The following is a 16,034-nucleotide window of genomic DNA, read 5'->3' on the forward strand; positions in this document are numbered from 1 at the left end:
ATAGAGTTTAGCATAGATTCAAAACAATCATATCGCCATATGAACTCTGATGAATAAGATTCCAAATGAAATAACATTTCCAAAACGTACGTTTACCAAGATAAAGTTTTATGTTGTGGGAATTGGTACATTTTCGTTTTTTCGGTAAAATATTTCCCTCCTGAAAAAATAAAATTGCATCTTGTTTTGTTTTTGGCAAATCCCAAAGACGAATATTCGTAGCACTAAAAATGGCGACAAAAAAGAATTGTTTTTTGTTTCGTCAGCATTCTTCATTTTACGTTTCTTAGTTTCTAAATAATGATTTTTATTGAAACTTGAAATTTTTTGATAAAAATTGTTGTCAAAAAACGTTGTTTACAAAATTAAATTTCATAAAATTATGAGGCTTATGTATACTTTTTGTTCATTTTAATTTTTGAACTAATATGATTCTTAAAACTATAGAATGTAAAGTTTAAATGGGCCTTTCATGTTATATCATTAAATTTAGTAAAACTATTTCTCGGGCATTAGGTTTTAACTCTTATAAGAATATACATATTTTTTTCTGTTAATGTACAAATATTTTTCCGATGTGTTTTGGATGTTCCTTCTCTAATAAAAAGAGATACCATTTTGTTTTCGGTTGTACAAGAAAGAAGATCAAGCATTTTTCTTTTTTAAATTTAATAAGCCACATTAAAGAAGGAACGTTGCAATGCTACACGCTACATTAACGACGTCTCCAGAGTAACTGAATGACGGTTCATATAGAAATCGCAGGTATGCGTCTCATATAACAACGCCCCCTATAGTTCGTTGCGATCGCGAATTTATCTTTTAATCATTAAATAATCGGGTTGACCAGTAATATTTATTTATCCCTTCTTAATATTATCCTCTGTCATTTTGAGTATCATTAAAGAAGAAGATTTAAAGCTAAAGAGTTTTTCTTCACTATAAAGCATCCACATGATATTACGTTTTTAGGCAACGTTTTATGAAATCAGTATTATAAAATGTCATTGCGATATCATAATTTAACACATGAAATTAAAATATTGCATATGAAATAACTAGTTGTAATTGTAAAGCAATAGTAAGGAGTTAAGTGTTCACTCCATAGCTAAATGATCTCTTTGAAGAGAAATAATTAAGGAATTTTTATGGTAACAGGAAATTAAATAAGATTTTCAAAGCAAGTTTGTGGACGAAGCTGCAACGTTTGCTGTGCCAATTGCGTTAATACTTTATCGCCTTAGAATTGAAATAAAACTGTATTATTGCAATAAAAAATTTTGGGACATTTTAATTGAATAATTTTGAATTTTGATATAATATTATGTTTATCATCATAAAAAAAATAACGATCGCGAAGCAATTATGGGTCCCGTGAGAGAAGAAACCAGGAGTGGAATATTCTGATACCAAAACACTCGAGGAGCCCTCCAATGACGCAGTTGACTAAGGCGGAGCTCACAACGCTGGTTGGAGAGCTGAGGGTAGTGAGTTCGATCCTGGTGGCCGACAAAACAACCGGCATGTGTGCGCAGCAAGGTGGTGTGGAAGTTTAGAGAGAGAGAGAGGGGTACCAGCTCAAGTGCTGTCCATGACATCTCACGAGGGTCATAATTACGTGGCATTAAAATATAGATTACATAGCGTTAAAAGATAGAGCCCTAAAAAAGGCTAAGTGCTTGGTCATTATAATAGTGATCATGGGAACATAAATATAAATTAATCTTTTACTTTTTTAATCATAAAAAGTTAGTTTTAATTTGTGTTTGAAAATTTAAAAAGCTTTATAAAGCAAAATCTTTGCATTTGTTGCCTTTTTGATTTTTAAAACAAACGCAGTATTAAACATTTATTTCGCAAAAATAATTTCCATTATTCCTTTCCCATAATCAAAATGGATTAAGTTAAATATACACAAACAAAGCAGGAGAAAGAACGACAAATAAAAACGAAATCGCTTAACCTAAAAGGCCCACAAAATGACTCTTATTTAAAATACAAGAAAGAACATTTTAAATTTAATTCAAAGAACATTTTAACTTAACTCCGACTTCACTAAAATCAACTTTTTATTACCTTTATAATGCTTTTACCTCTCTGATAAGACACTATTAAAACAAATACTTTACTTCAATGATCAACAATGCCATTGAAAATCTTCAGACTATCACGGCATCGACACAAAAGACAATTTAAATAGATTCCAAAGAAATCAAGAATAAAAATTCTCGATCCATCTCTGTTGTTGTTCTATAAGCCTCCTCTCTCTCTTTGAACGCTATTCAACGCTGTACGGAATAACGCCTGATTGCGTTAGTTCTCAACAAATTGGATCAATCCGTTGAAGCGATTGATTACCTTGCTTGAGATGAAGTGAACAATGGCTCAATTAGAGTCTTCTGAATTATGCTTGTTCGTTTGAGATAAGGATTTTAATCACAGTGATAATTTGTTATTCGCTTGACTAGATAATGATTTAACATATTGAATTTTGAATAAATGAGATTTCAGAATTGGGATTAAAGAGCCAGATTTTCCACTTCGTATTATCGTATTAAAATTTTATTTTGAACGAACATGTTAATCGTAACTTAAATAACACTTTTTTAATGTTGCATATTTTAATATATTACTAATTGGTTTTTTAAATATTTTTCCCGGAATTATTTTGAAAGAGAAGAAGCATTTTTTTATTTAAAAATTAGGATGAAATTCTTATGTTTTAGTTTATTATTTTAATATTTATTTGTTACTTTAGAATTTTTTTAAAAATTTTTCTTCTTTACATTTCTTATATTTTCATAAATAAACGTATCGCATTTTTCAATGAAAAGAGTTTTCTATAAATAAATTGACAAATGCTCTAACTGGTTCTTGTGACTTTATTATTTTGAAAAGGTAAAAAAAAAGTAATAATTAACAAATCACATTTGAACAATACTGCGAAAACATGGACATAACTATAAGACTACATACATGCACCAGTTAATAAATTTTCTTTTATTTATTACTGTATTTTTTCCTTCCTCGTAACCACCTTATATTATTACATTAAGCAAAACATGTTTTTAGCAATTCATCTCCTTTAAATAAAACTATGCCGTATCATTTGGCAAAATGCTGCTGCTCAAGACAAACACATGATAAACAAAGTTTACCACAATCGAGTGATACTTCCTGATATTTTTCCTTCGGAGTGTCCGTAAAAGTCTCTATCTACAATATCTGTATTTAAACTAGACATTATTGATGTAGTTTTAATCAGTACCAAATATGATTTGTTAAAAAATGTACATATATTAGTAAGTTTGCTACCTATTAAAACTTCTGCACTTACCATAATGCCAATAGTGCCTATTACCAACATTTATTAAGCATCATGGACATGAACAATAGTTTCAAAATTTTTTTACGCTTCCTTTAAATGAATTTGAATTAATTATTGTTTTTTTTTCAATTTGCTTCTTAGAATATATTTTTTATTTCGATCACTGTTGATTTTAAATTATTGCTTTAAAGATGCTTTTAAAAAGCCTAATTAGAAACGAGATAAACTCAAAGTTTCAGAAAAAATTGGAAATACTAATTTTGTGAAATATCCCTCTATGTAAGCTGATATTAAAGAACGTGCAATTAAGAGCTATAAGCTGGCAAACATGGTGTATGTAAAAGTATTATGTGAAAAGTATTATGCAAAAGTATTATGTGAAAAGTATTATGCAAAAGTATGGTGTATGTAAAAGTATTCATAAAAAAACAGAATCGTCTGAAGCATATCAATGGCTATTTCTGAACCAAAGATAAAAGTTCACTTTTTAAACGTGCCTCCCAGACAATCCAATTGAAATTTTTCAAAAGAATTTTAGGATCGATGGCCACAATTGCATTTTTCATCCATTGTACAAGTTTCAGGATGCTATCTGAAACGGTTCTGGAGTTATATAGGAGAGAAACAAACTCTTCATTTCATTATTATAGATAACAGTAATTCATTAATAATTTGAGAATACTGTAGTATTATTCTTAATCGATAATGAATCGATTAAGTAAGATGATTATAAATTATTTATTATATGTTGGATGGCAACAGCTAGATGGAAAAATAGAACAGCAACGGTGAATAAATACTTGTAAACCTTCTGAATAAGTCTGTCTTGTATTAAAGCGATAAAACAACACTTCAATGGTGACTATGCGGACGATTTGAATTGATATTAATTATACCCATCAAGAATTTTGTTTAGTTTGATTCTGATCTCAGTTTGAAAAAAAAAAAAATCTGGTGACGCCATTCAGACTTCTTTCGCCATGTCTGAGGTAAGTGCTGTACAAATACCACTATATAACAGATCAGATCCTGCTCTTTGGTTTATTATGTGTGAAAGCACGTTTAGATTGGCATCTCCCAAACCTATAACAGAATCTATAACCAAATATAATTACATTGTTTCTCAATTACCGCCAGAGATTGCATCGATTGTACGAGATATTTTAATGAATCCTGATGCTACAGATCCTTACAATAATTTAAAAACAGAATTAATTGTTAGATCAGGCGAGTCATCGCAACAAGAAATTCGCCAACTTTTGTCTGGTGAAGAACTGGGTAACAGGAAGCCTTCCGAACTATTAAGGATTATGAAACGTCGTGCAGAAACATTAAAAGTCCCTGAAAAGCTTATGTTAGAATTATTTTTGCAGCGTTTGCCAACATCAGTACAAACGATTTTAGCAGCTGTTTCAGATTTAACTTTAGAAAAAGCAGCCGACATTTCCGATAAGATATTAGAAGTCACGCCAGTTCCCATGGAAACCCACTCTATATGTCGGTAGTATCTCCCTGAATATTATTTCATTCAGTCGTACTCAGCTTATTTATTATCTGACTCCATTTAATTTCTATCCTTTACAAGATTGAAATAATTCTAGCAGAAAATAACTTGACAGGATGCATTAACTTTCACCATTTTCATTTAATCAACATTCGAATACAAACATCGTTGCCATTTTCTCTTTTAACAAATATACAATAATTACAGCTTAAAGAACATATAAAATAACTTTGTGACGTCAGACATATATTTACAAAAACTATCACTCTATTTTCCACACTCCCACCTTTTCATAAATGCTAATTTATCAAAACAGTTAATGTTAAACTAATTTTAAAACATTCAACTCAATCACACACGCACGCATATAATCAACACACATATAATTCAACATTCATATAAAAAAAGATAGAACAGTTTACAAATAATAATGAGAAGTTGAATTAGTTATCATAACGTTTTGGAAGTCTAATTCTTCTTCCGCACCTAGTTTGATCATTTTTGGAATCAGAGTCTGGAGCAACCACAATTCTTGGAGCAACAGTCTGAGTTGTATCAGAGTCTTGATTGACAACAACTTCAGGTGCCACAGCCTCAGTTTTGGTAATGTCTACTTTCTCGCACAGTTCATTACTACATGAAATCTCTAAGGGGTATATATTTTTAACAGGTCGTGTCAATTCTCCATTCGCAGTTTTAACTTTAACCACACGAATGAAATTGTCTTGTCCAGGAAAAACTTCAATAATTCGTCCAAGAGGCCAATCCATTCTCTTCTTATTATCGCACTTAATTAACACAATATCACCTATCTTTAACTCTTTGATTAGATACCTTTTCTTAACAGGTGACTGCACTAAAAGACTAAGATATTCATCTCGGAATCGTTTTCGAAATTCTTTACGTAGCCTTTGCTGGTATCTCAACCTTTTTGAAATATTAACGTCATCCAAATGATCCAAATCTGGGACACCAACAGTTGGAATATCCTGAATGAACAGTGATGGAGATAGGGGAACCAAATCTCTTGGATCATCTGAGACATACGTGAGGGGTCTTGCAATAATTACAGCTTCTACATCACACAGAATGGTTAGAATTTCTTCGTAAACAAGACAAGCCTTTCCTAACACCTTTTTTAATAGACTTTTCACCATTTGCACAATTCTCTCCCACCAACCGCCCCACCATGGTGCAGCTGGGGGATTAAATTTCCATTGTATTCTGTAGATTGAAGTGTCACGAATTATCTGATCCCAGTTTAGACTTTTCATAAGATTCGAGGCTCCAAGAAAATTGCTTCCGTTGTCGCTATACATTATTTTAGGCCGACCACGGCGAGCTATGAACCTTCTTAAGCCTAAAAGAAAACAGTTTATGGACACACTTTTTAGCAGCTCCAGGTGAATAGCACGATACACTGCGCAGGTGAATAGTAGAATCCACAATTTTTCTCCAGTCTTCATGTATAACGGTCCTGCCAGATCTAATCCAATTACCTCAAAGACTAAAGTATCCCTGGTTCTATCTTCTGGTAGTGATGTAGGAATGGATTCAACTCCTTTGGCAGCATGCCTCCTGCACCGGACACATTTCGCTATTACACGTTGCACAGTTTTTCTGCCTCTTAAAATCCAGAATTGTTGCCTAATATTCGTCAATACAACCTGAGTTCCAGCATGTGAGAGTTGTAAATGACGTTCATGGATGAGTTTGTTAACCACATCATTATTAGATGGGAGAATGATTGGGCACAAAAAATTTCTTCATCTTTACGTCTTATGATCTTGGTCTTGAGTCTAAGAAGTCCTTCATCATCATGAAAGGTACAAAGCGATTTTAGCTGTTTATGACATTCACTTTGCTTAAAATGGTCTTGTTGAATAAATTTTACAAGCTTCTTTTCTGCAATTTCTAATTCAGTAATTAATAGTTCACCTGTAATTTTCTTATTTCTTTTAAGTGAGTTATTTGAAAAACGGAGAATCCAGGCAATCATTCTAAGTATTTGAGAATACTTCGAAAACCTTTTGTTGTACTATTTTCTCTCTTCCTCAGCAACGAGAAGGGTAGATGATAAATCAAGACCTTTCCTTTTTTCTTTTGAAACTTCCTCTTCATCTATTTGTACTTCTGATTTTGGCCAATCTTCTTCGTCTTGTCTCAACCATAACGGCCTCTCCCACCATTTGGATCTTAAATAGGCTCTAATTGAACAACCCCTTGAAGGTAAATCGGCGGGATTGTGCTCTCCGGAAATATGTTTCCATGAATCTTTATTCGAAAGCGTTCTGATTTCTCTTACTCGGTTATTAACAAAGACTCCCCAGTTCTCATTCCTTATTATCCAACTGAGAGCGGTCGACGAATCCGTCCAATAGGTAATGGGCACACCAAACAAATCCATTGCCTTCATTACTGAATGGGCGAGTCTTGCTCCAATACAGCATGCAAGTAGCTCAAGTCTGGGGATTGACATCTTGTGTAAAGGAGAAACTCTACTTTTCGCTTGAATAAAATGAACACTTAGAGTTTTGCCTTCAACTCTCCTAAGGAATACAACAGCACTGTATGCAAGTTTGCTTGCATCCACAAAGACATGAAGGCTTATTTGAGAGCTGGGCTGGCATATATCGAGACATCGGGGAATTTTAACACTGGATAGTAACTCTAAATCTTTAATCCAGACTTCAAATTTATTTTGGATTTCTTCTGGAAGTTCTGCGTCCCAACCAATCTTGAGATTCCAAGTTTGTTGCACAATAAGCTTGGGAATGACTGTCACAGGGCATAAAAGTCCTAGAGGATCGAATATTTTATTCACAGTTGAAAGAATATTTCTTTTGGTCACATTTTTCTTCGATTCTTCAACTGATGGTATATCACAAAAAAGAGTATCTTCGTTTTCATCCCATTGTAATCTCAAAACAGATATGGGTTTCTCAGAAGTTTTTATTTCGTAGAAATTGGAATGTTCCCAACCTCTGAGGTCAAAACGGCCTCTTTCCAATAAATTTCTTGATTGATGAATGAATGTTATCATTCTTTCTTCAGTTGGTAAAGAGGTAACACAATTGTCTACATAAAAGGATCTTCGTAAGATGTCTGCTGTTTCCTGCATCTCTATTGGGGCGTTTTCTATCAAGTAATTCAATACAACAGCCAATAGGAACGGGCTGCATGTGAGTCCAAAAACAACACGCCGATGTCGGAACACCTTCATTTGTCTTTTCTCAAAGTCCTCCCACCACAAAAAACGGAGAGAATCGCAATCTTCCTTTGAAACAGATATCTGGAGAAATGCCTTTCTGATGTCGGAAACTACGCCAAACTTATCCTTGCGTAATCTCATTAATATAGGTGGAATTTCTTCTAGAAGATTGGGGCCTTTCTCCAAACAGTCATTCAGTGACAGGTGCCCTTTTACATGACAAGAAGCATCAAATACAGGCCTTATTTTGGTTGTGGAATTCTCCTTTATAACGGCTCTATGAGGCAAGTAAATAGAGGGACGCTGATGTTCTTCTTCGGGTACTACTTCTATTATCCTTGATTCTTCCCAATCTTTGAAAACTGCATTGTAATCATTATACTTTTCTGCATTGTAATCATTATACTTTATACTATGCATGCACCCGGTAAAAAGTTGGCCGCAAAAATCAGCTCCTATTAAAATTTCTATATCAGGGCAGTTTTCTCCATAATCTGTTATCCATATTTTGCTTTCTTGCAATTCCTTATTCCAGGAACCCTGTTTAAGTCTTGGGATCTTACTGCAAATTTTTGGATGATCCAAAACTTCTATGTCACATGAAAAATTCCCACTGAGAGCTTCAAGATTTACTTTAAAGAGCTTGTGATGCTTTTCCTGAGTATTAAATCCGCCAAACAATGCATGTATGAAACTTTTCTTCTCTATTGGATCCAAGCCAAAAGTTTCAGCAGTACGTTCAAGTATGTATGACCTTTGCGATCCACTATCAATTAGAACTCGAACTTGGCGTGTTTTACCTCTTGATTTCAACTTCACAATTAATGTTTGAAGTAACACGTCCTCTGTACTGCAATGGCTTGTCAAACTGACTTTTGGCGAGGTCAAGTCGGATTTCTTTTCAGTTAGTTTGTTAGCTGGCAATTCTGGACACATTAACACCAAATGCCTTTTGCTACACAAAACACATTTTACCCGAGTTTTGCAGAATTTTGATCTGTGTCCAATTTTCAAACATAGAAAGCAACACTTCTTATTACGTAAAATTTCTTGCTTGTGTTCCCAATTCAGTGCTTGAGCGTGAAAGCATTCCTTACTGTCGTGCACTTTGTCAGAAAATACACAAAGATTATTTATTTTCTTCTTTTCAAGTGTTCCCGAGAACAAATCATTAGCAGTAGTAAATTGTGGCGATTTCTCTTTTCGTTGGCGGCGTTCATTTTCAAAACTGGATTGTTCCAAACGATTTCGATCATTTTCAAAACTGGATTGCGCCAAACGAATTCGTTCATCTCCTTCTACTTCGGTTTTGAGAAATGCCAATAAACTTTTTAACTTTGAGCTGTAAACATTATTTGATGAATCATCTGTAATGGCACCGGGGTTTCTTAGCCATACCCTAAAAACATCCTCCGGAATGCATGATTCTACAAGTGGAAAAAGCATGGCGGCGTATTTGTCGGAGGTTAAGCCAATTGATTCCAGCGCTCTTAGATATGATTCTAACTTATCATACAAACTACTGGTGTTAATTTTATTTTTGGCTCCTTTTGCATTTTGAACAACCAGTTGAAGAAGTTGTCTCACATAAAATTCAATTAACAACTCATCTCGCCCAAAACGGGATTTTAAACTTTCAATCGCCTTTTTATAATTCTCACTAGTGGGCGGAAAACTATCGATTATTTCTCTAGCTCTTGTTCCTTTGCTGATGCATTGAATTAAGTATTGAAATTTATCCTCATTTTCTAATTCATTATCCTCGTGTATTCTTTTAAACTGGCTCCAAAAGGAAAGCCAATCTTTTAACTCTGAACTAAATTTCACTAATTCCATTTTTGGCAATTTCAATTTCCTTTTCGTTGACAACGAACAACCATCTAAACTTATTCTATCTAAACTTGCGTTTTTCGCCAAAAAAAGCTCGAAATTTACTTTCGCAGAAACCATTTTTTCATTATATTCTTCGATAGCATTATATTCATCATCGTATTTTTGCTGTTCGGAAGTATCTATTAACATGTCGCAGATTTCATTGTCCAATATCGTCAAAGACTGATAAATTCTTTCTAAGTTAGCGTAATTTACTTTAATATTTTCCTCCTTAGGATTTTCTTCCGCCAACAATTTAGTTAATGCATTGTAAGTTTTGGTAAAATTGCCTCTAATTGGCGAGCGTTTCTTAATCAAGAGTTCCATAATTTAAAACTTAATGGCACAATACCTTTTGTAGAATCAAGTCTGTCGGTCACCACTAATGTCGGTAGTATCTCCCTGAATATTATTTCATTCAGTCGTACTCAGCTTATTTATTATCTGACTCCATTTAATTTCTATCCTTTACAAGATTAAAATAATTCTAGCAGAAAATAACTTGACAGGATGCATTAACTTTCACCATTTTCATTTAATCAACATTCGAATACAAACATCGTTGCCATTTTCTCTTTTAACAAATATACAATAATTACAGCTTAAAGAACATATAAAATAACTTTGTGACGTCAGACATATATTTACAAAAACTATCACTCTATTTTCCACACTATAACCGAAAACGATTCAAATTCAATGGAAGAGAAATTACTTCGCCAAATAAAAAAATTAAATGAAAGAATTGACAAACTTGAAATTTCTCGCTCTCGTTCTCCTTATCGCAGGAACAGAAGTAATAGTGTTAAAAAACGAGATTCATCTGTTTGCTGGTACCATCGCAATTTTGGAAACAAATGTAAACCAGGAAAATGCGTTATGCCATGTAAGTTTCGGGAAAACGGAGTTGGCGAAGAATAAACGCGACATGTTCTTTGCCACAAACATCGCGTCGCCTGTTCATTCGAGACCGGACAACAAACTTATCATTTCTGATCGATACTGGATCCGACGTGTCCATTCTCCCGGCAAATTATATTCAAAAAAGAAATAATCCTCTGCAAACAGTTTTCGCTGCTAATTCTACACCAATTAATGTTTATGGACAAAAAACACTTTCTTTAGATTTCGGATTAAGACGAATTTTCTCTTGGTCATTTTTTATTGCTAATATTACGACGCCAATTTTAGGTGCCGATTTCCTTCACTCTTTTGCTTTAGGGCCAGATTTACGCAATAAATGTCTAAGAGATTTGACGACTAAATTTAAAACAAAAGGTCATGTTAAGGAAACAATTTTGCATTCAGTTAAAACAATATCAGGTGATTCCGTGATTCATTCACTTTTAGCAGAATTTCCCTCAATTACTAAATTACCGGATCCCAATCAACCCGTAAAACATAACACCCTTCATTTTATAAATACGGTAGGTCCTCCAGTAGTAGCAAAACCTCGCAGATTAGCTCCGGATAGACTAAAAATTGCAAAATCAGAATTTAAGAAAATGATGGAATTAGGGCACATAAGACCATCTAGAAGTAATTATGCTTCCCCACTTCACATGGTCCCAAAAAAGGGAACACTGGAGTGGAGGCCAGTTGGTGATTTTAGGGCACTAAATGCACAGACAGTGAAGGAAAAATATCCCATTCCTTGTGTAGCTGATTTCACATCTGAACTGCATGGCGCCAAAATTTTCAGTCACATTGACTTAGTAAAGGCCTATCACCAGATTCCAATTAACCCTGATGACATTCATAAAACGGCCATTTGCACACCTTTTGGACTATTCGAAAGTACACGCATGCAGTTCGGACTGTGCAACGCAGCAGCTACATTCCAAAGATTTATTGACGAAGTCACTAGAGATTTACCTAATATTTATGCATTTGTCGACGACATATTAATCGCGTCTAAAAATCATAGTGAACATATACAAAACCTTAAGAATTTATTTGCAAGATTAGAACAATATGGTCTTTGTATCAATGTTGAAAAATGTACATTCAGTAAAAATTCTTTAAATTTCTTAGGCTTTAAATTAACAGAATTAGGAATCGAACCTCTACCCGATCACGTACAATGCATATTAGAATTCCCTCAACCTTCCAATTTAACACAACTTCGCAGATTTTTAGGCATGTTTAATTTCTATCGCAGATTTATCCCAAAAGCCGCTGATATCCTTAATCCTTTAATACAATTTTTAGAAGGAAATAAAAAGAAAAATCATTCTAAGGTCAAAAATGAGCCATTAAAATGGAATGAAAACGCAGAAAAATCCTTCTTAAAGGCAAAGGAAGCAATCGCGCAGGCAACCCTCTTAAAACACCCTATTCCTGGTGCAAACTTAAGCTTATGGGTCGACGCATCGGATTTTGCAATAGGGGTTTTATTAATGAAACTTTCAGAGGGGAAATGGGAGCCTTTAGCTTTTTACTCGATGAAATTAAATAATTCTCAAAAAAATGGTCAACCTATGACCGCGAGTTATTTTCTATTTATTCGGCAATAAAAAAATTCAAACACATGTTAGAGGGCAGAGAATTTCAAATATATACTGATCAAAAACCACTAATCTATGCATTCAAACAAAATCCGGATAAATGTTCCCCAAGACAACTACGCCATTTAGATTTTATATCTCAATATTCAACTGACCTTAGACATGTACGGGGATCCGAAAATATAGTAGCCGACACACTTTCGCGTATAGAATTAGATTCAATTACTAAATCGAATTTTCTGAATTTTCACGATCTGGCGAAGGCTCAACAAACTGATGCAGAAATTCAAGATATTATTCAAAATAAAAATTCTTCTCTTCATCTTGAACTCAAACCATGTCAAAATACAGACATTGACTTAATATGCGACAATTCAAATGGTTCTCCATGCCCATTCATTCCGACAACATTTCGAAGACAAATTTTCGAGCACTTGCATGGCATATCACATCCTGGTATTACAGCTACTACTAAGCTCATCTGTGCCAGATATGTTTGGCCAAATATGAAGAAAAACATAAAAGAATGGGTGAAATGCTGTGAACCTTGTCAGCGTTCTAAAATTCAAAGACACACCAAAGCTCCTCTAGGAACATTCAGCTTACCTGATGCTCGATTTCAACAAATACACGTCGACATTGTAGGCCCGTTACCTTCATCTGATGGTTACCGCTACTTATTAACAATGATCGATAGATTTTCAAGATGGCCAGAAGCCATACCGATTGTGGACATGCAAGCCAAAACCATCTGTCGTGCAATTTTCCACACTTGGATATCTCGATTTGGATGCCCTTCGATAATTACAACAGATCAAGGTTCTCAGATGCGATCATCTTTATATCGTGAGTTTTCCGGAATGTTAGGAACAAGCCGAATTCGTACGACAGCATACCATCCCATTTCAAATGGCATTGTGGAAAGATTTCATCGCCACTTAAAATCATCAATAAAAGCGCATGAAAACTCACAGTGGACAGAAGTACTTCCAGTAGTCCTTTTAGGAATCCGTACTGCTGTAAAGGAGGATATCAACGCATCGTGTGCCGCACTGGTATACGGAACAACTCTTCAACTTCCAAGCGACATGCTAGAAACATCCATCATTCCACCATGTGATGATATTTTTGTTGATCGTCTTAGAAACACCATGCGTGAATTGAATCCAATTGCAACATCTGCTCATGGACGAACTACATTTTACGTTAATCCCTCACTAAGCACTTGTTCTCACGTGTTTTTAAGAGTGGATTGTGTAAAACCTCCCTTATGTCAACCCTATACTGGTCCACATAAGGCTTTGAAGCGATCAGCTAAAAACCTTACAATTCAACTAAATGGCAGGCAATCTACTGTGTCCATAGACCGTGTAAAGTCAGCATATTTGATTTCTACTACAGAGAAGGTTGAATCAAACTTACGGGTTGTAAAACCTGGAATTTCCAAATCCTTACATACAGAAAAAATCATTCTCCCAAGGAACCCGAAATAATTGTGACTAGGTCTGGAAGACATGTACACTTTCCAGCAAAACTGGCAACTTATGTTAGTTATTAACATTATTAGCTAAGCAAGGTTGTTTAGTATAAAATATTATTTTCAATGATGTAAATAGAGTAATATTCAAAATTTTATGTAAAATAATGTCGTTTCAGAGTATAATTCTCTGACACTGGGGGGATACTCTGTAGTATTATTCTTAATCGATAATGAATCGATTAAGTAAGATGATTATAAATTATTTATTATATGTTGGATGGCAACAGCTGGATGGAAAAATAGAACAGCAACGGTGAATAAATACTTGTAAACCTTCTGAATAAGTCTGTCTTGTATTAAAGCGATAAAACAACACTTCAATACCAATAAAATTAAATTATGTTTAGAATGTTTTGTCATTTCATGTGTTTCATAAAAAATTACAACGCACAGTTAAATAATTTTATTCATTTAATTATTAACAATAAAGGTTATTTCGAAACAAAGTTCACTTTAAACATGTTTTTAGTTAGGCGTTATGATCTAAAATTTTATCCGAACTATAATAATTGTTTCACTATTGAAATGTCAACTATTAAATATTGATAGAAAAATATTGTTAGAATTTATAAAATAACTGTTTATTAGTATATTTCTAAACAAAAAAAATACTACATTTAGAATATAAATATAAAAAATGCTTACATTTCCCCAATGAATTATTAATTTTTATAAAAAATATGAGTAATATATTTTTCTTTCATAAAATAGTTTGCTAGGTTTTAAAAAAATAATGATAATAATTTTAATTCATTAAATTTTTAATTGAGTGTCAGATAAAGGAAGCGTTTTCAATAAAAAGTGCATATTTTTCAGGTAGGTAAAAAAGTCATAAATTATGTAACGATATCAAAACGAGAACGCATGTTCATTTGATTTTATTAGTTTTGTTTTTAATTTCTTACATTTTAATTTTAAATTTGTGCACTATATAGAAAATTCGGAGAAATGAATTAAACTACAGTAATATTTATGAGTAAAAATTATTTCAAAGAGAAAAAAAAAGAAATAGTTTTGTCTACTAATAAATATCCAAAATAAAGAAAAGTTAATCCTTATTTGCGTAAAGTTTTAGTTCGTATAAAGAAAGATTCTATAAAATAGCTCTATACAAAATATATTTGTTGTCTAAGCACCTGATAACATATATTCTCATGCATTATTCAATGCTTCGGCTGTGGTAACTTTAATTTCTTTCATTTTTGTAATAGTTATCGTTATTTGTGGAAATAGTTTTCATTACTTGGCTAAATTTGTGGCTTAGTATCTTTAAAAGAAAACAAAAACTTTTGGCATTGTAAGAGAATATTGTAATATTATAAATTGCCTAACTGTAGTATTATAAGTAAAATTATTAAATTTTGATGTTAGACTCTTTTCCTAAAAAAAATTAATACAAATAAGTAATAACTTTTCGTAATATTTCTAGTATTAATTTTAAAAATAAGATAAAGCAAAATTTTGACATTACCATTTTTGGAGAAAAATCTTTTAATTGAAACATGATTAACAAGTGTTTTATTACTTATTTCCTGATTTTATGATTTTTAATATTTAATGATTTTCATGAATTATATTACTTGACTGTACTCGTATACGTAAACTAATTGTGTAAAATATGTGTGACAGTGTCTGTAAAAATATTGTAATGCTGTTTCCGTTTGAATAATTATAACGACATGTTTTGGGATTAAAGAAAAAAATAATATGTTGCATGAATTTTTAAATTATTCTTAAACAGATTTCATTATTTTTTGGAAAAATTAGTATCACATAAAAATAAAATATAACCATAATTAAAAAGAGTAGAAATGTTTGATAGCTCCAAAAGCAGAATTACGATAGCAAACCCAGTCATCGTGAGAAAGCATTTAAAGTGAATGTAAAGTTGCACTAGAGTTGATGCAGTAATTAAGCATTTTTCAGGCAAATTTGGCACATTTATTATATTGTGTTAGATTGGAAGGTTTTGCATAATTTTAAATAAAAATTGAAGTGCCACTCATTTAAATTTTTGTAAAATATTTTAAAATGATGTAAGTGCCACTCTGAAACACAGCATTTGTTTTATA

General features: G+C 32.9%; 1 protein-coding gene across 1 annotated transcript; it reads left to right on the forward strand.

Moving 5' to 3' along the window:
- The first annotated feature begins 4,169 nt into the window (after positions 1–4,169).
- On the forward strand, positions 4,170–11,049 carry LOC122271947 (uncharacterized). The gene is made up of 2 exons (XM_087153428.1): positions 4,170–4,823; positions 10,596–11,049. Exons 1-2 carry the CDS (start codon positions 4,309–4,311, stop codon positions 10,834–10,836), a joined length of 756 nt encoding a protein of 251 aa, XP_087009554.1. The 5' UTR covers positions 4,170–4,308; the 3' UTR covers positions 10,837–11,049.
- The last annotated feature ends 4,985 nt before the right edge of the window (positions 11,050–16,034 follow it).

This window comes from Parasteatoda tepidariorum, chromosome 10, assembly GCF_982258835.1.
Source record: "Parasteatoda tepidariorum strain Cologne lab strain chromosome 10, Ptep-v5.0, whole genome shotgun sequence".
NCBI lineage: Eukaryota > Metazoa > Arthropoda > Arachnida > Araneae > Theridiidae > Parasteatoda > Parasteatoda tepidariorum.